This window comes from Panthera uncia, chromosome C2 (genome assembly GCF_023721935.1).
Source record: "Panthera uncia isolate 11264 chromosome C2, Puncia_PCG_1.0, whole genome shotgun sequence".
NCBI classification, from domain to species: Eukaryota; Metazoa; Chordata; class Mammalia; order Carnivora; family Felidae; genus Panthera; species Panthera uncia.
Genome location: NC_064810.1, coordinates 150,077,825 through 150,099,940, shown reverse-complemented (window position 1 = coordinate 150,099,940; position 22,116 = coordinate 150,077,825). Strand labels below are relative to the sequence as shown.

The 22,116-nt window shown below is 50.9% G+C and overlaps 1 protein-coding gene across 1 annotated transcript in view; it reads left to right on the top strand.

Moving 5' to 3' along the window:
- The window catches only part of ITGA9 (integrin subunit alpha 9), a 327,365-nt gene that overhangs the window by 60,521 nt on the left and 244,728 nt on the right, over nucleotides 1–22,116 (top strand). Inside the window, exons 13-14 of the mRNA XM_049629010.1 lie at nucleotides 1,972–2,126; nucleotides 12,946–13,106. Coding sequence (XP_049484967.1) covers nucleotides 1,972–2,126; nucleotides 12,946–13,106 — 316 coding nt within the window. The remainder of the gene's footprint in view (nucleotides 1–1,971; nucleotides 2,127–12,945; nucleotides 13,107–22,116) is intronic.

Genomic DNA, 22,116 nt, shown 5'->3' with positions numbered 1-22,116 from the left:
AAAGACGATTCTTGGAATTGAAACAGGTTCGAGGGCCCGATCTGATGTTGGTGGGACGTGTGCTTCTGAAGGTCCTTGTCCTCACGTTAGAGGATTCTGCGTTGATAGCCTCTGTCCATGTCCCTGTCAGTTCGCCAGATGGCTCACCCTGCCGTCCTCTGCAGGGCTCTGCTGTGAGGAAGGACCAGGCGGCCTCCCCGACACGGTGGCCCCTGGGATGGTGGGAGGCAGAAAGGCCTTTCTTCCATGTGGTGACCAGGCAGGATGTGCCCTGGGCAGGGTGGAGGCTTTCATGGGGTGGAGACCAGCTCTCCCTGGTGCCTGTGTCAGTTGTATGAAACTTGAGGCCCTCCTGTGGTTTTCAGCACCTTGGCCTAGAGTGAAGTTGGTACCCATTTAACACGTAGGGATTTTGAACACCTATCCTGAGGATGTCAGGATGAATTTGCTGGGATCCTAGCCCTTAAGGGGCCTGCAGGCTGGTGGGGCAGGTTTGGAAATAGATAAGAAACTTCATTAATAAGTGAGGTGAGGTGTGAATATAGTGCTGGGGCCGTGGGGGAGGGGACCCAAATACCAGGGGTCTTCGGGAAGGCCTCCTGGGAGGGGGAAGGCAAGCTGGCTGTAGAAGGACCCCTGGGGCTTTAGAGAGTGTCTCTGGCATTTGTACAAACACACTGACCAAGAGCAGGCCATTTGTTTTCTAAGTTATTTATAGCATCTTCTCAGGATGAACCCAGAAGAAAGTTGGAAGGCCCCAGCACATTGGATTTCTCTCAGGCACCGCTGTTGTCTGACTTCTGCCGGCCTCTCAGCTGGATTTGCTCTGGGAGACCCACAGTTCCCTTGTACTTGTCACAGCTGTCCTGATCTTGGCCCACATCCATGGCAGTGGTGGCAGCAATGAAAACCCCTCCCCCCCTCTGGGCCTCGTGTCTCCCTCCTTCCCTCTTTCTCCGAGGTCTTCCTTAATACTTGTGTCTCTGAGAGTTGTGTTCCTCTTTCCCATCTGTCTTGTCACCGCGGGCGCTCCGCAGGATCTTTGCACACAAGGGAGGTCATTGTTCACAAGCCACTAAAGCCCCTTAATCTTGTTATGTCACCCCAGTGGCATGAAGGCCGGGGCTCCCTAGAGGTAAGAGGATCTCTTTGTGAGCCCTGGAGGGAAGAAGGTTAAGCCACCCGCTTAGGTGAACCGTGCCTGAGCAGGTGTTTACAAGGAGAATGGAATGGTGGGAGTCACTCGGCTTTCCCCGGGCGACCCTGGGGATCCACGGGGGGCACAGCAGGGATGCTGTGCATCCAGTAAGCACAGGGTGGGGGTTGAGGGTGGTCCATGTTGGCGATAAGAGTGCGGATGTTTATGGGGTTTCACTGGCTCCTGAGGCCAGCGGTTGATTTCTTCAGCTCTGAAGTGCTTTGCTGTTACCAGCTGGGACTCCATGAATCAGGTTCTTTTAGAAAAATACTTGATGAATTGAGGGGAGTAAATGGAGGGGGAGGTTTGACCCAGCGGATGGGACTGGAACTCTGTAGTTCTTGTTCCCAATGACAGTACATGCTTTGGGGGATTCCCCATGGTGCATCTCTGTCTCCAGCCCTGGCATCCGCTGTAGGAACTCCTCTTAAATATATTACTATCTTTCTAATAAAATGGAAATCGGAACTTAATTGGTGAAATTTTAAATAATCACCCAACATCTGGCAGTTCATTTATGGCTTCAACCAGATGTGTTTTATTAACAACTGACTTGCCTTTATTACTGGGAAGCTAACCATTAATTTATTAGGAAATAAACCACTTCTAAAACCAGGAGAAAGTATTTACGGGGCACACTGGCCCTTCCCTCATGGGTAATTTCATGCTTTAATTAAATGCTGGGCTGAAGGCCTAGGATTTCTTTCGCCCGGTTAGTTCTTGTTTGGTTCCGAGAGAGCATGACTAAGTCACCTCCACCTCTCGACATGCAGGGCGAGACCCGTCATCACGGTGGATGTCTCCATCTTCCTCCCGGCCTCCATCAACATCACGGCGCCTCAATGTCACGATGGGCTGCAGCCTGTGAACTGCCTGAATGTCACCGCCTGCTTCAGCTTCCACGGCAAGCATGTTCCAGGAGAAATTGGTAATGAGCCACTGAGCGAGGGCTCAGGAGGCCACCTTGGCTGGCGTGGGCTTGTGGGATTGTGGCTGCTGATGGGTTCTTCTGGATTCTTTGCCCTCCCTGTGCATTCCGACTGGTTTTGCGGGCAGCAGGCACGCAGGCCGGATACCCTTTCCCTCTGGGGTTCTTGCTTTTTTCTGCTTCCCATAGTTCCCCTGTTTAGCATAATGTCCGGCTCTAGAGCGAATAACATTTGACCCCAAGCATCCTTTCCCCACACGTGTGACCAGACTGAAACCTCACCGGGCCACAGGTGTCACAGGCCAGTGGGACTTGTGGAAAGGTAGTGACCGGAGCCTGGCCCTTACAGAACATTCCATTCAGTTAGAAAAAAGGAGTGGTGGGTATTTGGAGACTTCCCCTGAGCCTGTGGCACCACCAGATGTCAGGGCCTTAAGCCTGAGGAATCTGAGACCACGGGTCGATGGTAAGATTGGGATGCGGAGGTTTACGGAGGCTTAGGCCTGCAAAAGAGGGGGAGCTGCTTTGTCGGCTTCGGATGATTGGACAGAGACCCCCAGCCCTGCCGTGTGTCTCTGGCTGGGGAAGGCCAGCTTGCTAGCCCAGCTCCAGAGACGGCACCAAGCCCTCGAACAGGATGGGCTCCGTGTGGAGGGGAACTCAGTGTGTGATCACCTGAAGGACACGAATCTGGAGCAGTTAGTTGTGCAGATCAATAGGTGCTTTGTTTTTATTTGAAAGGCTGATTTAATAATAGAAAACAGAGTTCTAGAAAAAAAATAACCCACAACACAATAAGGACCTGGACTTACTGCCTTTCTTAGACATTTAAAAAAATTTTTTAAACATTTATTTATTTTTGAGAGAGACAGAGCACGAGTGGGGAAGGGCAGAGAGAGAGAGAGGGAGACACAGAATCTGAAGCAGGCTCCAGGCTCCGAGCTGTCAGCACAGAGCCCGATGCGGGGCTCCAACTCACGGACCATGAGATCATGACCTGAGCTGAAGTCAGATGCTCAACCGGCTAAACCATCCAGCCACCCCAAAATGTTTTTTTTTTTTTTAAATTTTGTTTTATTCATTTTTTGAGAAAGACAGAGTGTGAGCAGGGGAGGGGCAGAGAGAGGGGGAGACACAGAATCCGAAGCAGGCTCCAGGCTCTGAGCTGTCAGCACAGAGCCCGACGCAGGGCTCCAGCCCACGAACCATGAGATCATGACCCAAGCTGAAGTCGGACACCTAACCGACCGAGCCACCCAGGCGACCCCCCAAAATGTTTTTAATGTTTATTTTTGAGAGAGAGAGAGACAGAGACAGAGAGACAGAGACAGAATGTGAGTGGGAAAGGAGCAGAGAGAGAGGGAGACATAGAATCTGAAGCAGGTTCCAGGCTCAGAGCTGTCAGCACAGAGCCTGATGCAGGGCTTGAACTCACCACGAGATCATGACCTGAGCTGAAGTCGGATGCTTAACCGACTGAGCCACCCAGGCGCCCCTTCTTAGACATTTTTAGGATCAAGTTATCTTCCTCCCCTACTCACACTGGTCCCTGGCCCCAGCAGTACCAGCCTCTCTGGGAGCTTGTTATAAATGCAGAATCTCAGGTTTTGCACTAGACCTCAAAATCAGAATCTGCATTTTCATAAGGTCCCACAAGACCCGTGTGCACATTTATGTTCGAGAAGTGCTGCTGGAGTGTGTGTGTGTGTGTGTGTGTGTGTGTGTGTGCGTGCACGTGCCAACACAAACCCAGACATGCAGAAATATGCTTCCATGTGCTGGTCCATTTCCCAACTGCACCTTGAATGCTCTGCCTTATTCAACAGTGGGCTAATCCTTCTAGGCTAAGGGTCTCATTGGTACTTTATCTTGATCTTCAGGTGGATTGAGTAAGTTCTGCAATCAAACCTTGAACTTTTTCGTGTAAATATTTTTTGGAAGAACTTAGAAATTTCAAAATTGGGTGTAAACATACCATGAACTTGACAAACGTTTTATGTGTAGCCCAGGGAGGAAAAGATCATGCTCAATGAGAAAATTGCTCTGCCAGGATCACATAGCTATCGGTGAAGCCAGGAATTGAATCCTGGTCTGATGACACTTAGTTTTGCTTTCCAAAAACGAATTGTTTAAAACCTCAGTCTCTAGGGAAGAAATTTTTTTTTCTATTGGTCCTGGGACTCCTGTGTCCTCTGCCTAATTAGATGGTGTGTGTTCTATCAACTACCAACTCCTGATGTAGTTGGACTCTATTAAAGAATGTTATAAAAGAATTGTTGAGTTGAAGGTTAATGTTGGTGTGCATAAAAATAAGCAGAACTCTTCTAGAACTCTAAAATAAGCAAGTGATTAATAGTTCTTGTGTGTGTTCATTCGACAAATGTTTATTGTGGCCCGACATGTGCCAAGCATATTCTCGTGGAGCTTCTAATGGGAATCGCAGAGTTTCTATCTCTCGATCCTGAAGCAGCATACACAATTCCCAGGCTCTTTAATGACCTCACTGTTAGGGTGAAATGGAAGGTAATTTGGCAGAGCAGGAAGAGAGGAGAAGAAGCCCAAGATGTAAGTTCTGAGCAAGAGGGATTTCAGAGCACAAGAAAGGTAGTAGAGAAAACCCTGATTTGAAGTTCATGGCTGAGCCAGGAGGAGATGTGGCTGTCTTCTCGTGCTGCTCCCCACCAGTGGGCCTTTCTGGACTCCGGTCACTGGGGCCCCTTTTCGTTGACCTCGAGGGAGAATTTTAATGAAGTCTAGGCTTCACCGTGACCCTTGAAGTGTCAGGGAATAAAGAGCGAAACGGGCAGTTGGGGGGCACACGGCAGTGCCCCCGGCGGGCAGCAGAAGCAGGTGCTGGACGTCAAGTAGCAGAGTGCTGTCCTGCTCAGCTTGCTTCCTTGGCCTCCGTCAGCCACATGGGCTCATTGATGAACCCAGACATCCCTTTACAATCTAAGCGGGTCTTCCCTCACGCCTGTTTAAGGCTGGGGCTTCATGATCATGACAACTGGAGAATTTTGGTATTGGCAGGGCAGTGCAGAAAATAACCACATTCTGTTTTTCTTTGTCCTCCCCTGGCATTCAGGGAAATGTGCTGTGTCTCTGTCTTTGCTGAAATCTGGTAAAAGACGAGCCAGCAGTGGAATATGGAGAGACTTGAGGAAGGAGAAATGGGCAGCCGCTATGGAAATGTGATAGAAATCAGGGAGGTGGGAGGTAGCTTGTGTGGGTCGCACTGCCCCGGGGTGTCCCCGAGCCCAGCACGGAAGACAGCGCCTTGGCCCTGTGTGGTCAGGAAGATTGGGTCCTTGGTCTCCAGGTGGTGGAGGGGTGGGGGCACCGCCATCCTCCAGCTTTCCAGGCTCAGTGTCATGGTCACGGCCTGGCCCGCACCTTGGGAGCCCAGAGCCGGAGGCTGTGCAGGAGCCTTGCTGGTGGTGGTTCTGGCCCCGGGCTGCCTGGCAAAGGAAGTCTTCCTCGGGCCCACCTTCCAGGCACCTCTCAAGGTCTGCGTATCCGGGGCTGTGTCTTGTCCCTAGAACGGCCGCGGTGGGGCCGTGCGGCTGGCGCGGTGCGATAAAGAGGCACCCGTGGTGTGCTCGGGACTTCTGAATGGCTGTGAGGGCATAATCCAGCTGCTGGCAGCTTTGCCACAGGGCCTCCCTCGGGGTGGTTTTGGGAGCTATAGGAACTTCATCTTACTTTAAGAGTCTTGCCTCTGGTTTCTTCTGTCCTTGAGGACCTGATGGGGCTCCAGCACGTGCATAGAGAAGGGACGCCATTCTCCCCTTCGTTTTCTGCGTTAGCAGTGGAAAACCACAGCTCCCACTTGCTCTCAGGAGTATTCGGGGCCAGCTGATTTGCCGAGCCCCTGGAGGGGCAGGGGTGGTCCCTGGCAGTACTGTGGGGACGACACAGGCTCTCGGTAGGGGTGGCACTGCTGTGGCCCCTGTCACGGCAGGATCCAGTTATTGCAACAGAATTTAACATTGGGAACTGGCAAAGCAGGTCATGAAGGGCCTGCTGGTAACTGTAGGAAGCAGCCCCCCACTTCTGGGTCGGCACCAGGTGGGTGCACGGTGTGGTCCCCAGTCCAGTTGTAGCCCGTGGGATGTCCGGATCTATGTTCCGACTGAATCCAACACTGAGGGCGGGGCCCGGCCCCTGGAATTTAGCAAGCCTCCACGTGGCTTAGACCTGAGAACCACCGGTCAGGCAGACAGAGGGAAAAGGTCACACTTGGGGTGAAATGCTTCCTTGGGGTTGTCAAAACCTAGAAGCTCAGGGGGCGCCTGGGTGTCCAACTTCAGCTCAGGTCGTAGTCTCCCGGTCCGTGAGTTCGAGCCCCACATCAGGCTCTGTGCTGACAGCTCGGAGCCTGGAGCCTGCTTCGGCTTCTGTGTCTCCCTCTCTCTGTGTCCTTCCCCCACTTGTTCTCCTTTTCTCTCTCTCAAAAAAATTTTTTTTAATTTAATTTAAAAAACCTAGAAGCTCAGAGAAGGGACCCTGCAGACCTGGGGACCTAAACCTCGGAGAAGGGCCCTAGCTGGTGCTGGCAGTGACTCCGAGGGGTGCAGGGGGGGAAAACTGAGATTGGTATTAAAGTGCTGTTGGAACCAGCTGCTGGGGAAATCTGTCGCTGGGTGAAGCTGATAGGAGTAGGAAGCAGGCAGGGAGATGATACAGTCCCTTCTCCGTCCACCAGCCTTGCAGCCTCCCTCGAGCTGTCCATCCGGGTAGAGCCTCCCACAGAACTGCTGGCAAAGCAGAAATGAGGTTTGGAGAGCCCCAGACCCAGCATCGCGGAGCAGGGGGGTCTGGAGCTGAGAGACAACAGCTTTGGGAACTGGGGCAGCAGATGGCCAGTCACGTGGAATTACCGAGGCACCTGCTGGGCCGTTCAACAGTTACTAAGTTCCTAGGAGTGCCACACTGTGCATTCCCTGGCAGCAAGGCAGAGGCCAGGCCGAGCCCTGGCCCTCACTGAGCTTGCACTCTGGCTGCAGGGAAGGAGGCAGACAAAAACCGCCCCTGCTCCCTCGCTCCCAGACCCACGCGTCTGGGCCCCTCTGTGCGGTAGGCCCCAAGTTCAGTGCTGGGGTGCAGGCGCACACCCAACGGCAGAGGTTCAGAGAACGGATTTATAACTTCCTTCACCAAGCGGTTGAAAACAAGAGTTCTGCCCATCCCAGGTCTTATTGCCGACTTCATTCCTGGCCTGGGGAGCAGATTTTCACTCCTCGGAGCCTCCTGGCTGCTGTAAGTAAGGGTGGTGAGTGCTGTGCCTGAAGGGTCCTGCCCTTACCCACGGGCTGAGCCTCTACCTACCGCCTGACCAGGCTGATGCCTAAATGCGCTTGTCGGTCTCTGGAGGCTAAGGATCCAGCCGACAATTCTGGACTCTCAGCAGCGTGCCAAGTGAAAACCAGGAGAGGATGAGCCCTGAGTGGTTGTGTTTTGTGCTCCGATCTGGCGCCCCTGGTTTCCGTGGCTCTCAGCAGAGCTGTGAGCAAGCAGGGGTGCCTGCCCTCCCTCCAGGTCCTGAGAGATGGCACCAGGTCATCCAAGCCAGTAGCAGAAGTAGGGTTGTCCCCAGACCCTTCCTCTGGCTTTACGGGGTGTGTCCCCTCCAGAGAGTATTTGCACACAGAGAACATTCTCTGAGCTCCTTGTGGTCTCTTGAGACGCACAGAGATGGGGTAATGAGGCAAATCCATGTTATATGAGGAATGGGGTCACCTCGTCTAATAATTACCACCTCATTCCTTTATGGGATGGAGAGAAAGCTTATGAAAGCTAGTAAAGGGGGAAATATCCTTTTTTTCCCCCTTCTCTTGGGAGACTCCGAGGGAAGCTCTGTAAGTCTGGAAGGAGGATTTATTAGTAGAATTTCACAGCTGAAACCATGTTGTGATGGAGAATGGGAATGAATCAAAAACTTGCTGGGGCCGAGCAGAGCTGAGTTGATGTGAGACATCTGGCTCCCTCCTGGCCCGGGCCAGCATGGGGGGCCCTTAGGAGCCAGCTGGGGGCAGGGAAAGGAGGAGGCTGGAACATGACTTGGGGCTGGTCAGCTTTTCCATCAACATGACATCATTCGACATGGCATGGACACAAGCTGCCAGAAGGAAAACCTGAAGATGTGGACCGTGTGGTGGAAGCAGGCGCTAATCGGAACCAGCACCCTCCCCGGGATGGGGGCTGGCTGGCCTGGCTTGCATTAGGGGCGGCCACCCTCCCACGGGCTGAACCACGCCAGCTGATTGGCTGCTTCTCTGGGATCTCATCCACTTCTCAGGGACTCCCTTTCAGATACCCTTGGGGTCGGTACTGTTTAGAACTGCCAGTCGAACTCGGGGCTCCAGAATGGTCTGCACTAACTACTTCCTGCCACGCTGGTAGCTAGGGTCGACCCTCCTCCCTTGGGCTGGGCTTCCCGTGGTGAGTCTTGTGGTGGCTTTCTTCTAGAAGAGAGAGTTTGATATGAAGCCGACTTCTTTTTGTGTGATTTAAAATGTCAAAGTAAATTTTAAATCAAGGAGAGACATTAAGCAGGCGGTTCTAAAGATGAAAAGCTTCCAGAACGATCGCGCTTGGCGAATTGGATAATTCGGTCTGTCTGTGACTGTATACTTTAACAGTTTGGAAAAAATCTGATAGGTGAACGTGTTGGCATGCCCGCGCTCTGCCTGGAGCGGAGCAGCGGTCGTGGTCCTCAGCTCAGTTTCTAGTAACTGTGAGTTGTCTCTGTCCCCCCCCTTGAGTCGTAAGAGGGATCTATCGGGTCGGAGAGTCCACGGCGAGATGGGGTTTCACAGGTGTTTGAAAAGTATCCAGCACCGTGCTTGGCCCACACTGAAGGTTGAATCCAATCCCCTTTCCTGAGCTGCCCCATCTTAATTCGGATTCTCCCAGAAGCAGACCCGTGAGTCAAGGATTCGAGCGCACGTGGTTGACCCGGGTGATGATCAGTCCCAGCAAGGACGGGTAGGAAAGTGTGACAGTGAGACAAGAAAGGAAGGCAGCGATGCCCATCAGGGTTCTGCGGAGAAACGGAACCAATAGACTGTGTGTGTAGTAACACTGGAGTGTGGAGGCGGTCTGAAAGTAGAATTCCTTCTTTTGGGGTGACTTTTGTCTTTTTCTCATAAGGTCTCTGATCCGATGAGGCCCACCCGCATTGTGGAGGGCAATCTTTATTCAGAGTCTACTGAATTGACTGTAATCTCATTTAAAAATACGTTTGCAATGACGTCTAGATCGGGTAGTGAAGCCTAGTCAAGTTGACACATAAAATAAACCATCACAGGGGCGCCTAGGTGGCCCAGTCGGTTAAACGTCCACCTTTGGCTCAGGTCATGATCTCACAGTTTGAGTTCGAGCCCCGCGTCGGGCTCTGTGCTGACAGCTCGGAGCCTGGAGCCTGCTTCGGGTTCTGTGTCTCCCTCTCTCTCTGTCTCTCCCCCGCTCACGCTCTGCCTCTCTGTCTCTCAAAAAAGGTTGAAAACAAACCAACCATCACAGTAGCCGCACAGAAGGTGTGTTGTTGAACAAGTTATCACTGCAGGCAGCTGGAGCTGCGTCCTGCTGGGGAACCCTGAGAGTCGGTGTGGAGCACCCTCAGAGTTACCCCAGCCAAGGGATGAGGGACTGTGGCGGGGACCTGGGTTCTCTGGCACTTCTGGTCTGCCATGCGTGTGGGCGGAGCCACCAGAGAAAGCTCTCAGGAAAGGGGGTGAGGGTGCAAGCTGGGCTGGCAGCAGAGGAATGGGACGAGCCAAGAGGATGTGGGTGGGGCACTGATACTGTCTTCTCCGTCTTCCTGGGATCATTTCTACCCAGACTTTCTCTGAGCTCAGCTAGCTCATCGCTGGCAAGAGGGTTCACACGCCGTCTTCTCCCCATGCCCACCCTTCCTAAGAGAGGGCAGCTCTCCCACCCGGGAGGAAGGCCAGGGAGGGCGCTGCCCGGGACGAGGCCCACTCGGCTGCTTCCCACCGCCACGTTGGTTTGCCTGGCCATGGCCTGGCTTGTCTTCCAGCAGTGCCCATCTCTAGCCCTGGAACAGAAGGTGCAAACTCAGTCCATTTATACGTGTCCTTTCCCACTGTTTGGCTGTTGCCCAGGGAAATTGCGATCAGTAGAAAACAAGTGGGCCAGAGTTCAGTTCTGGATCATTGTGTGTGTTGGGTTCTGCTGTGTGTGCATGCAAAAAATGTGACTTTTTGTTTTGCCTTTTATTTTTTTTTTGGTCAGAAAATGTGAAAAATACCCCAAGCACCAGTGTGGTTGGAATAGCCCTACCCTGGAGGTTAGGAGAGTTCTAGATTGAGCTTTGTGGTGGATGGCCCTCTGGCCAGGAGCAAGTCTGGCTCCCTTTTTGGAGACTCAGTTGTATATCTGAAAAATGAAGGTTTGGAGCTGGATGGTCCCCAGATTGCCCCAAAGCTTCGGCATTCTGCGTGTCCACCTTGCTGCCTGCTGTCACTGAGGGAGTTGGTGTGTAACTCTCATATGGGCTCCATGTTTGCTCTGTCACATTCCTTTCCCACAATGCATTCTTTCCTTCATAATGTTGCCTGCGAGTATCCAGGTCTCAGGTCCCACTGGTGACCCTGCCTGGCCTTGGCAATCGGCCGTTTGCCGAAATAAACAAGTTGGGGCAGACCGGCCCTTGCTGACCAGGAATCTGCCAGGGGGCATGGGAAGATCCCTGAGATGGCAGAGGCCCAGGAAAACCATTACACGCGTCAAAAATACGCTCTGTGGCAGCTGCAGAATGCCTGTCCCCGTCACTTTCCTCCCTCCTTGCTTGTACGTACCCTGGTGGCTGATCCCTTTGATGCTATTAAAAGCCAGAGTCATCCCTGCTGCCCTGCTTCACAGACTTAAATGTGGGTAGATGTGAGCGCTTATTACCGGTGCGAGAGCCCCAGGTTCTAAGGGGCTGGTTTGTGGAGACAGGGCATGGGCATGGTTTCCCGTGGCCTCATCTGGTAATTTTGGGGACAGAACGTTCCCTGTCTCTCACTTGAAAAACGCCACATCCCCCTGAATCCCCAAAGCAGTTAAAAAATAAAAAGTATCACAGAGGACTGACCTCTGAAACAGGGTTCTGTGGTGCAGAAAAGCAGCGAGCTGGGTCCATTGACCCCACAGCCTTATTTGCCGAATAAAACACATTGTTGTAGGGTTACTTACTCTGAACTAATGGAAGTAAAGCCTTTTGGGTTTGTCCAATGTGCCTTCTATGTTGCGACCATCTTTTTTTTTTTGGATGTTTATTTATTTTTGAAAGAGAAAGAGAGCACACACAAGTGGGGGAAGGGAAGAGAGCGAGAGGGACAGAGGATCCGAAGCAGGCTCCAGGCTCCGTGCTGACAGCAGAGAGCCCCGTACGGGGCTCGAACATCTGAACTGTGAGATTATGACCTGAGCCGGAGTAGGTTGCTTAACTGACTGAGCCACCCAGGTGGCCCTATATTGTAACCAACTTTTTTTTTTTTTTTTTTTTAAGTTCCAGACTGTGTCACCCTTGCTTTTGCCATCTGCCATCACACATTCAGGTATAGGTGGAGTTTTTGTCTTCAGGAGTGCATTGCAGTACGCCTGAGTTCAGGGCCCACAGTGGTCATGGTTTTGTTGGAACGATGGGCACTGTAATATACATACGTGATCAGTATCCTCACCTACTTGGGAACGAAGTCAGCTTTAGCCTATGTGTGAGTTTCTGTGAGTGTAAGCACCATGAGGGCAGGGCTTTGCCTGCACGGTTCATGTCCCATGTCACATGCCTTTAATAGTGCCTGGCACGTAGTCCGTGCCGGGTGGACCTGATGGCACACGGTCCAAGAGATGTAGCAGTTAGAGAGCACGACTAGGGGTGCCTGGGTGGCTCAGTTGGTTAAGCGTCTGACTTCGGCTCAGGTCATGATCTCACAGCTCGTGAGTTCAAGTCCCATGTCGGGCTCTGTGCTGACAGCTCAGAGCCTGGAGCCTGCTTCGGATTCTGTGTCTCCCTCTCTCTACCCCTTCCGCAGCTTATACTCTGTCTCTCTCTCTCTCTCAAAAATAAATGAATATTGGGGCACCTGGGTGGCTCAGTCGGTTAAGCATCTGACCTCGGCTCAGGTCATGGTCTCGCGGTTCGTGAGTTCGAGCCCCATGTCGGGCTCTGTGCTGACGGCTCAGAGCCTGGAGCCTGCTTCGGATTCTGTGTCTCCCTCTCTCTCTGACCCTCCCCCGTTCATACTCTGTCTCTCTCTGTCTCAAAAAAAAAAAAAAAAAAAAAAAAAAAAGTTAAAAAAAAACTAAAAAAAATAAATGAATATTAAAAAAAAATTTGGAGAGCACGACTCAGCATCTGTGAATTACTGGGTGATTGCTCCCTGTGTAGGGCATATGTCCCGTTGCTTTATAGGAATCAGGATAATGTGCAGCCGTGATCATTTCTGCAGATATTAGTAATAGGCTACAGGTTCACATTGGTATCCCCTTTTCAGGACGCTGTGTTGAGTACAGCTAATTGTTGATGCGTATATCGGTGACTCAGTCGGTAGCTCATGGGGTTTAAGTGAGGGGGGGCCAGGGAGTGTGGCACACAGAGCATCACCAGGGAGGCGGGGGGCAGCCTGGGTGTGTGTTGATTCTGTGAGGGCCCCGGCTGCATGCTTCTCTCCGCGAAGGTGTTGACTTGGGGCGGCTGTCCTCTGTGCTGTGGAGGGCTAGGTGGTGTGTGAAATGCCTGTGAGGGGGCACCGAGGTGGCCTTCTCTGAGTGCATGTGTCCTCGCTGACATCTTGACCTTATTTATTGGCAGGCCTCAATTACGTTCTGACGGCTGATGTGGCCAAAAAGGCAAAGGGCCAGTTGCCCAGGGTCTACTTTGTGTTGCTGGGCGAGTCCGTGGGTCAGGTCACAGAGAAGCTGCAGCTGGTCCACATGGAGGAGACGTGTCACCACTACGTGGCCCACGTGAAGGTCAGTCCTCTTTTTTATTCTCAAGCCTTAATCCCTGTGGGTATTCGTTGCACGCTCGTGGGAACTACTTTTGTTGGGTGTTACGTACGCTCTGACTCCTGACGCTTTATTTCACAAGGAGGAGAACATTCACTTTTTCTTTTCAACTTGGAGCCCGACAGCCCTTTTATTTATCTCACTGTGCTGGTCTTAGCCTCTGAGGCAGGGGCAGGGGGTCATGGTGGGCCAGGAGACCAGTGACACTCTCAGACCTTGACTTGTCCTTTTGGGAGGCTTCTCGTCCTCTCCCCTCTTCGAAGCTCGGTGGTCTTGTCAGAGGAGAGCCGTGGAAGCACGTGTGTCTGGGTCTGCAGTGGTGCTGGATCACACCGCGCCTGATGGCTTCCTCAGTGGTCCACTACATGTTAGTGCATAGTCATGGCTAAGGCATTTTAAAACTAGTTGGGCTAGGTTTTATCCCTTGATTACTTTCTGTTTATTTTAGGAGTGCTTTTTTTGGCCCCTTTTCCCTCTTACTCTAAATAAACTTTCGAGTATTTTTTTCCTCTTGAGAGTGTTTGTTAAATACACTTTGCTGCTAATTCCGGACGCCGGGCTTTGATTAGCTACAGGGCGGCCTCTGTGTAGACAGGTGCCGCCAGGGTGGGGGTCCCGGTGGTGCCCGATCCTGCAGCCGTGGCTAGGTGCCAACCCACGGGCAGAGAGCACGGGAGATAGAACGACCCATGTGAACCGGCCACATGGGTGCAAAATGGATGTGGGTTTTGGAAGTCCCACAGACCTGGTGTGCGTCCTGCTGGGTGGTGCTTTGAGCTCCGTGTGTCTTAGTTTCTGCGTCTCTAAAGTGGGCACGTATACCTGAAGGGCCTTGGGCGGAGTCTGACTCCCAGCAGGCACTTGGCACTATTATTTGTTTGGGCCATATGTAGCTGCCAATATTCTGACATTCTTGACTTACAAAACTGGTATTTTCATGTAGTTCAACCTAATATTAGCCCGTGGCTTTCTGGACGAGAGTAAAAATAGTCCGCAGAGTAGAGTCTCATTCCATTATTGAGTTGTTGGTGCTGGAGCAGGAGGGTAACAGCTGCTTCTTGATGCTTCTGGATCGTATGTAGAGAAATGCCCCACAGGCCCATGGCACTCGGTCTGGCCCAGAGCCCGTGCGTCCGTGCCCCTGAGATGCTTTTCAGTGGGGTTGGGCTGTGTCTCTTGCCAGGACTCGTGCCGGGGCCTGCCCAGACCAGCAGCCCTATGGCCCGGGTGAAGGCCATTTATAAAGTGTTAAGCCAGCCAGCCCCTCATGCCTCTAGGTCTTAGATTACATTAGTTCGTGGATGCCCTTGGGAGTGGGGAGCTGCCCAGGACAGGCTGCGACACCTTTAAGTGCCTATGCTTGGTGTGTCCATACTTCCCAGAGATGGGACATCTGCCCTCGGCTTCCTCGTGCTGGGTCTCTTCCACAAATGCTTTCCTTCAGGGCTCTTTGCGACCTCTCGCTTTGGTTGAAGGGTTGCCCTTCATGTCAGGCCTCAAGATGGGGCCACAAAGAGCCTGCAGGCCTTTGCAAAGTGCACTCAGGGAACAGCAATGATGAGGTGATGAGGTGTCAGCTGGGGGCAGGGCTGTTTCCGTGGTGGCCTCTGGGGGTAACGAGGGGGGCAGAGCAGGGCTGCCCAAGGCTGTTGGTCCGGCTGCTTCCTGATAGCCGAGGTTGCCAGAGTTTAGCAAATAAACATAAAGCCTTCCTAGTTAAATTCACTAATAAACAGCATATTTATATATACATGACCCAGCAGTAGCACTGGTAGGAATTGGCCCAAGGGATAGAGGAGTACTGATGCATAGGGGCACTTGTACCCTAGTGTTTATAGCAGCCCTTTCAACAATAGCCAAATGATGGAAAGAGCCTAAATGTCCATCAACTGATGAGTGGATAAAGAAATTGTGGTTTATATACACAATGGAGTACTACGTGGCAATGAAAAAGAATGAAATATGGCCCTTTGTAGCAACGTGGATGGAATTGGAGAGTGTGATGCTAAGTGAAATAAGCCATACAGAGAAAGACAGATACCATATGTTTTCACTCTTATGTGGATCCTGAGAAACTTAACAGAAACCCATGGGGGAGGGGTAAGGAAAAAAAAAAGAGGTTAGAGTGGGAGAGAGCCAAAGCATAAGAGACTCTTAAAAACTGAGAACAAACTGAGGGTTGATGGGGGGTGGGAAGGCCAGGAAAGTTGGGTGAGGGCCATTGAGGAGGGCACCTTTTGGGATGAGCACTGGGTGTTGTATGGAAACCAATTTGACAATAAATTTCATATATTGAAAAAAATAAATAAAAATAAAAAATAAAAAAATATATACACATATATGTGTGTGTGTGTGTGTGTGTGTGTGTGTATGTGTATATATTTTAGTGGAAGCGTAGCCCAAATAGTGCATGGGATATACATACTAAAAATTATTTGTTTATCTGAAATTCAGATTTAACCGGGCATCCTGTTGGAAGGGTGGGAATGTGGACTCGGGAGCCTGCCTCTGGAGCTAAACATATATAGTTGTGGATTTAATTGCAAAGAGTTCTTTCATATTTAAGTGTCATTTTCTTTTACTTCTGTGTCCGCGTATAGAACCCAAAAAGAATTAAAAGACAAAGAAAATCTAAAAACACAAAAGAACCATGGCCGTCAAGAAGAGAGACTAAGGGGGTGGTCAGAAGATTGGGGAGGGTGAGGGCAGCCTGGGAGGGCAGTGCGAGCACATACCTGTATGTGATGATTTGGGTCGTCTTCGGGAGGAGCGAGAGAACAGTCTAGTACATTGGACCTAGAGAAATTAGGACATGATTAATACTTGACCGTCTTCTCACGTGAGGACATGGGGCTGGTGGGATGCTTGACGAAGGCTCGTGCCTCTGTGGCCTTTATGGTTCAAGAAGCAGCATCCCTGTTAAATGGCGCTCAGGTGGCTGATGATTTATATCCACTGAGAAAATGTATTGATCTCTTGTTGTCTGGGCCATAGCAGAGGACCCTGGTGAATGGCAGAGTGAGCCAGTGAGGGTGAGCCCTGGGGAGCTGGCTGTCTGTCCATGGTGTGGCCCAGCTGGCCGAGGAGGCAGAAGGCCTGGCCCTGGTTTGTCCGTCATGGGAGAACAGCTGGGGGAGCCGTGGCTCTTGTGGGAGTTGAGGCAGGCGACAGGGTGGGGAGGGAGAGGCAGGGGGCAGCCTCCTGAAGCAGGGGCTGGAGGGGGGAGGCTGGCCATCTGGGGACGAGGGCTTGGTGTAGCCTCTGCTGCAAGTGGAACCTTCTCGATGGGCTGGCTCTCAGCTTTGCAGACACTGACGGAAGGTAAATAAAAGCGCTCTGGCTTATCGCACACCATATGGCCAGCAGACAGCGAGGCAGGCGCTAAGGGCTGGGCGTGTTTTGTTTAGGCTATCTTTAGGTATTTTTTTCTTTTTTGCTTTAAGCCTATTCCAATCTTTTTTTTTTTTTTCCCTTTTTTTCCCTGGAATTTTTCCTTTCCCTTTAGGGGGATAATATTTTTTTTTTAAGAAGATTTTTGGTGGAGACCCCACCCCCCCCCCCCCCCAGGCTAGCTGTGTTGTCCCACGCTTTGTTCCCTTCTCGGCCCTGGTGGGGCCTCCAGCAGGGACGGGATTTGGTGATAAGTCCCATCCTCCTGGGGGTCTGTTCTCAAGACCTCGCTGTGGCCCGCAGAGCAGAGGCGGTTCTGGCTGCTTCCCTGGCCTCTCTGCCTCAGAGTCCACATGCCCCGATTTAACTCCCCTCCTCCCCCAGAGCAGCCCAGTTTGGGGGATGGGCTCCCTCCCGTTAATAAAGTGGCTCCTAGCCTCTCAGGGGTCTTCCCTGTCACTGGAGGAAAGCCATTCAGCCTCAGCGCTCCCCACAACCTGCCCTCGGCTCACACTTCTAGACGCATCGCCTGCATCACGTCATGTGTGCTCTGAGCTCCTGTCGAGGTGAACTGACTCCTTTTCTTCCGGAACGTGCCTCTCAAGCCTCCGCATCTCGGTTCTCATGTTCACCCCAGCATTTCTGGCACCTCAGTGATCATATCCATGTATATAACCACCTACATGGATTTTTTTTTTTTTTTATATCTCAAACACATGCCTCCCGTGGTATTTTATTTCATATTTTTTTATTTAAATCAGCTGGCTTTTTGCCTCCAGTAGAATAACTTGAAACGGAAACGTTGTACCCTCGTGTATGCAGAAAACGCACGATTGCATACCAAACAGAAAGTAACTGTAAAAATAAATACATTGAAGACACAACAGCGTCCTCAGAGTCTAACTGGATTTCATCCTTTGCCAAAGTCTGGGGAGAAGTGGCCCACTCTTCCTATGTACGAGGAGGGGAAATTTTGGAGCGCTAGGGACGTGTCAAGGACGTAGTGAACACCACACCGAACTGACCGGAGGGGTACTCCCTGGGGGATAACTTGCCAAACATGTGGGTTCCGAGATAGCCTTGTGGAAAGCCGTGTCTTGAGCCCTGTCTGGGAAGGCCTGGCCGTGCTCTGCTTTGCTTGGATACACCTCCCCCACCCCTTGCCTGCCGAGGGTTGTCTGTTCAAGGCTCCGTCGGGCCACGGCCGGCCGCTGCCGTGGGCCCTGGGGATGCCGCCATCAGCTGCCTGTGTCCCGGGAGCTTGTCCTGATTCCTGCTTTGGGGACGAAAGGCACAGAACAAATGCTCGTCCCGCCGAGCCTCGTCGAAGTGACTGATTGGTCGGCTGGAGCCCGACGGTCCCAGGGAGCATCCGGTCGGGGTGGGGAGTGCCCGCCTCCCCGGGAACCTGCTGCTGGGAGCTGGTGGCATGACGCAGCAGGGAAGAGTTGCAGGCCCGTGGCCCCAGCTGAAGACCGAACAAGCATGGCCCGTCACTCCCCCCTTGTTTCCCGGCGCGCGTGCGTGTTCCCTGGGGTGACACCTGGGCTCCACCCTCAAGTCCCGCACAATGTCTGGAGAAGCCAGGCCTTGGACTCTGGATGCGTGTGTGTGCCGGGCAGGTGAGAGCCTCCTCAGGAGTCAGAGAGCAGGGCAGCGGCCGGAACTCTCCAGGGAGGTCGGGGGGAGGCCCGGGCACGGGATCAGTTACATCATTCCCAACCGTGAGGACCGGCGACCCCTCTAGAGGCCTTCGGAAAACCTTCAGTGAGCAAAGCCACGTGTCAGACACTGTCAGGAGAGCCAAGAACTAGGATTAATGGGATGAGGGGGAAAACCCCGACCCCGCACCAGACAAGGGAGTATGAATGCGCACGGGCTTTCCTGAGGATCTGCAGATGTCCACGCGGCTGTGCTTTTTTTCAGCAGAGTTCAAACCCTAAGATACTATAGCCCCTTTGTCGCTGGTAGGGCCAGATGGTCGGCCTGGTCTGGCAAAGGGCAGGGCATCTCTGGCCACCGGGTCTCCTCAGAGGTCACGCCTTGGGCTCTGCCCAGGTGGTCCAGTCTGTTTCCGTTCTCACATCCAACAAGAGGCCTCCGACCGAGCTCCGGTCACACGACGGGCTGTGCTTTGGCAGGGCCTTTGGATCTCCTGGGTGCAGCGGTCAGATGTTAGAGGGCTTTACTTCCTTTCCTATGAAGCACATAGTTAAGGGAAATTTCAGTTGGATGTGTGAGAACTCCATGAGGAAGAGGAGACAGGAAGACAGCAACATTTCCTTCTTTATCTGGAAAGTAGCACGCTGAATCTTTTTGGTCATCTGGATGAGTGAAAGAAATAGCTAAAGAAAAAAAAGTTGTAGGATTTGGAGAAAAGGGATATAGATGGATAGATGGAGGAAGTCATCTTAAGGCTTATTTATTTGAATTGGTAGTCGCTGTCCATACTTAAAAAAAATTTTTAACTGGTACCAAAAGGTACACGGAGAAGGGACGTATCTCATCCATTCTGTTTCTCTTCAAGAGGCAGCCGTGGTTCCGGTTTCCTGTGTGTTTTTCAAGAGCTTGTCAATAAATGCACAAAGTTGTGTGCCTACGTCCCCTTTTCACGTCCCTGGAAGTATGCCGTGGAAGACTGCTGAGCGGCTTGCATTTTCCTTTTAGAATTTCCAATTACACGGAGAAGCAGATTTTGGTAAATGTGTACAATGGAATACTAGTCAACAGTAACAAAGAACTGATGCATGTGACAACACGTGTATGCGTCTATAACGTGCAATAGCGTGTGTGTGCATTGATGCAATAACACGACCAGACCCCAAAGCATTACGCTAAGTGAAAGAAGCCAGACATAAAACACTACTTGTACTGTGGTTCCATTCATACGACATTGTAGAAAAGGCCAACTACAGAGACAGAAAGCAGATCAGTAGTTTCCCGGGGCCAGGGATGGGGAGGAGAAGGGGCTAATTAACTGCATAGAGGCAAGAGGGACCTTTCTGGGGGGATGAAAATATTCTGGATCATGACTGTGGTACGGTTATATGATCAAATACATTTATTACAGCTCATCACAGTGTATAGTTAAACTTGGTAAATGTTACTGTATATAAATTATATTTCAACCGAACTTTTTTTTTTTTTTTTTTTTTTTAAGCCATCTTGAGGGTTGTTCCATATTGGTGCACGAAATTTCCCTGTTCTTTTTCATGGCTGCCTGGTGTTCTGTTGAAAGACTATCCCTTCTTTTATTTAACCTGCCCAGGGGCACCTGGGTGGCTCAATCGGTTGAGCGTCCGACTTCAGCTCAGGTCCTGATCTCGCGGTTTGTGAGTTCGAGCCCCGCGTCTGGCTCTGTGCTGACCGCTCAGAGCCTGGAGGCTGCTTCGGATTCTGTGTCTCCCTCTCTCTCTCTGCTCTTCCCCTGCTCACACTCTGTCTCTCTCTCTCAAAAATAAATAAACCATTAAATAAATAAATAAGCCAGCTCCAAGCTCACTTCACCTGGAGTTTGTAGGTTAGTAAGCTCACTTTGCTTCTCTCGATGTGGCGCACGGTCCCTTTTCAGAAGACCCTCAGCCTGCCTAGGGAAGCGGGATAGCCCTTAAACATGCAACAAACGTCCCCTCCAGCTGCAGTCATTTCTTCTTCCCCGCTGTGAGTCTATAGTGTCCCGGTTGAGGGCTTGTTAGGACCCCTGAAGAGGACAGATGGAGGGGCCCTGGTGGTCTCTGAGGTGGCCTTGGACACGTGTCCTGCCTGAGAAGGGTGAGCCTTTCAACTGTGGCGTGCCCGAGGAAAACTGAGGGTATCTTTCTTCATTCCTGCAGCGAGCTTTCTGCCTTTGTCAGGTTCTCGTTGGCTGTAGGTGGCACAGGTAGCCTGAGTGTTTGCTAAAGACATGCTGTAAAGTGGGGCAGGGGACGTGGGGAGGCTGAGATGGCTGGAATTGATCGGTGGGAAGGAAGCTGCCATCACTGTTCAGCCCCGTTGCAAAGTGGCTCATGTGATGCACTCTGGTCACACAGATGTCACAAGGAACCGGTGGCTGGGCTTTGGAGCCCGTGCTTGAATTCAACCCTCCCCCCCCGGAGTGTGGTTCCTCTGGCGACCTCCTCCGGGAGACTGTTGTGGAGAGCTGGGGGGCACACTGGGGAGTGATCAGGAATTGAAGGGGTGTGGTGGACGTTCCACATGGGTGTGGCTATCCTCTGTGAGTACCATTTGGCCATTGATTTCTTTGCTGGGTGGATTGAAGGGTCCTTGGTCTTCTGCGTTTGGACAGTGTCACCGGAGACCTTGGGATCAGTGACGGAAGCTCGGAAGGTGCAATAATTCTCATACAAGGGCTTTGCCCACCTCAAATTTTTTTTTTTTCCTGGAAACAAGGCCGATATAAATACAGAGGCATGGCATCGACACTGATGGTTTTATCGTAGGCTTTTTTTTTTTTTTTTTTTTTGGTATGTTGTATGAGACAAGCCTTATATCAATTGCGGCTGAAGTCCTCATTTGAGGAGACAACTTTCTGTTCGTTGTTATTTACTCTGGATTTACCTATACGTTGTTGATGCCCTTAGAGCACTACTATTCTTTTGAAGCCACACCTGATGATGTGTTTTGTCTTCCTGGTTTTGTCCCTCTATTTGAGATACGATTTTCAAGGGTTACGAGGATTTTCTTTACCCCCTCAAACCTAAACCTTACGTGTTTATTGTAAAAGTGATTTCTTTCAAAGTGATCATCTCTTAGTAGTTCATGTTTTGGAATTTCCTCCATGGCTTATTTATTCCCTTTTTTTAAAAATTAAGATATAATTGACATAGCACATTATATTAGTTTTAGGTGTACTTAATGATTTGCTATATGTATACATTGCAAAATGCTCACTACAGTAAGTATAGTTAACATCTGTCACCACATCCAGTTACACATTCATTTAAGATTTAGTCTCTTAGCAACTTTCACAAATACAGTACAGTATTATTGCCTATAGCATATGCTGTGCATTATATCCCCAGGGCTTATTTATTTTAAAACTGGAAATTTATGCCTTTTGACCTCCTTTGCCCATTTTACCTACCCACCCCCATCTCGAGTAATCACCAGTCTGTTCTCTGTGAATTTTGTTTTAGATTTCACATATAAGTGAGATCACAAGGCATTCGTCTTATTCTGTATTATTTCACTCAGCATAATGCTCTCAAGGTCCATCCGTGTGGCTGCAAATGGTAGGATTTCCATCTTTTTTTTTTTATTTTTTATGGCTGAGGAGTAAATTCTTATTTGTGTGTGTGTGTGTGTGTGTGTGTGTGTGTGTGTGTGTGTGTAGACATACTACCTTGTCTTTATCCGGTCACTCATCCCTGGACACTTAAATTGCTTCCATGTCTTGGCTGTTGTAAATAATGCTGCAGTGAATATAGGGGTGCAGATATCTTTTCAAATTAGTGTTTTTGTTTTTTCTGGGTGAATACCCAGAATTGGAATTAGTAGATCATACGGGAATTCTGTTTTTAAATATTCACTTTTAATTATGGTAAACTTTTGGAGTTGACTTAAATTTTTAAATTTTTTAAAA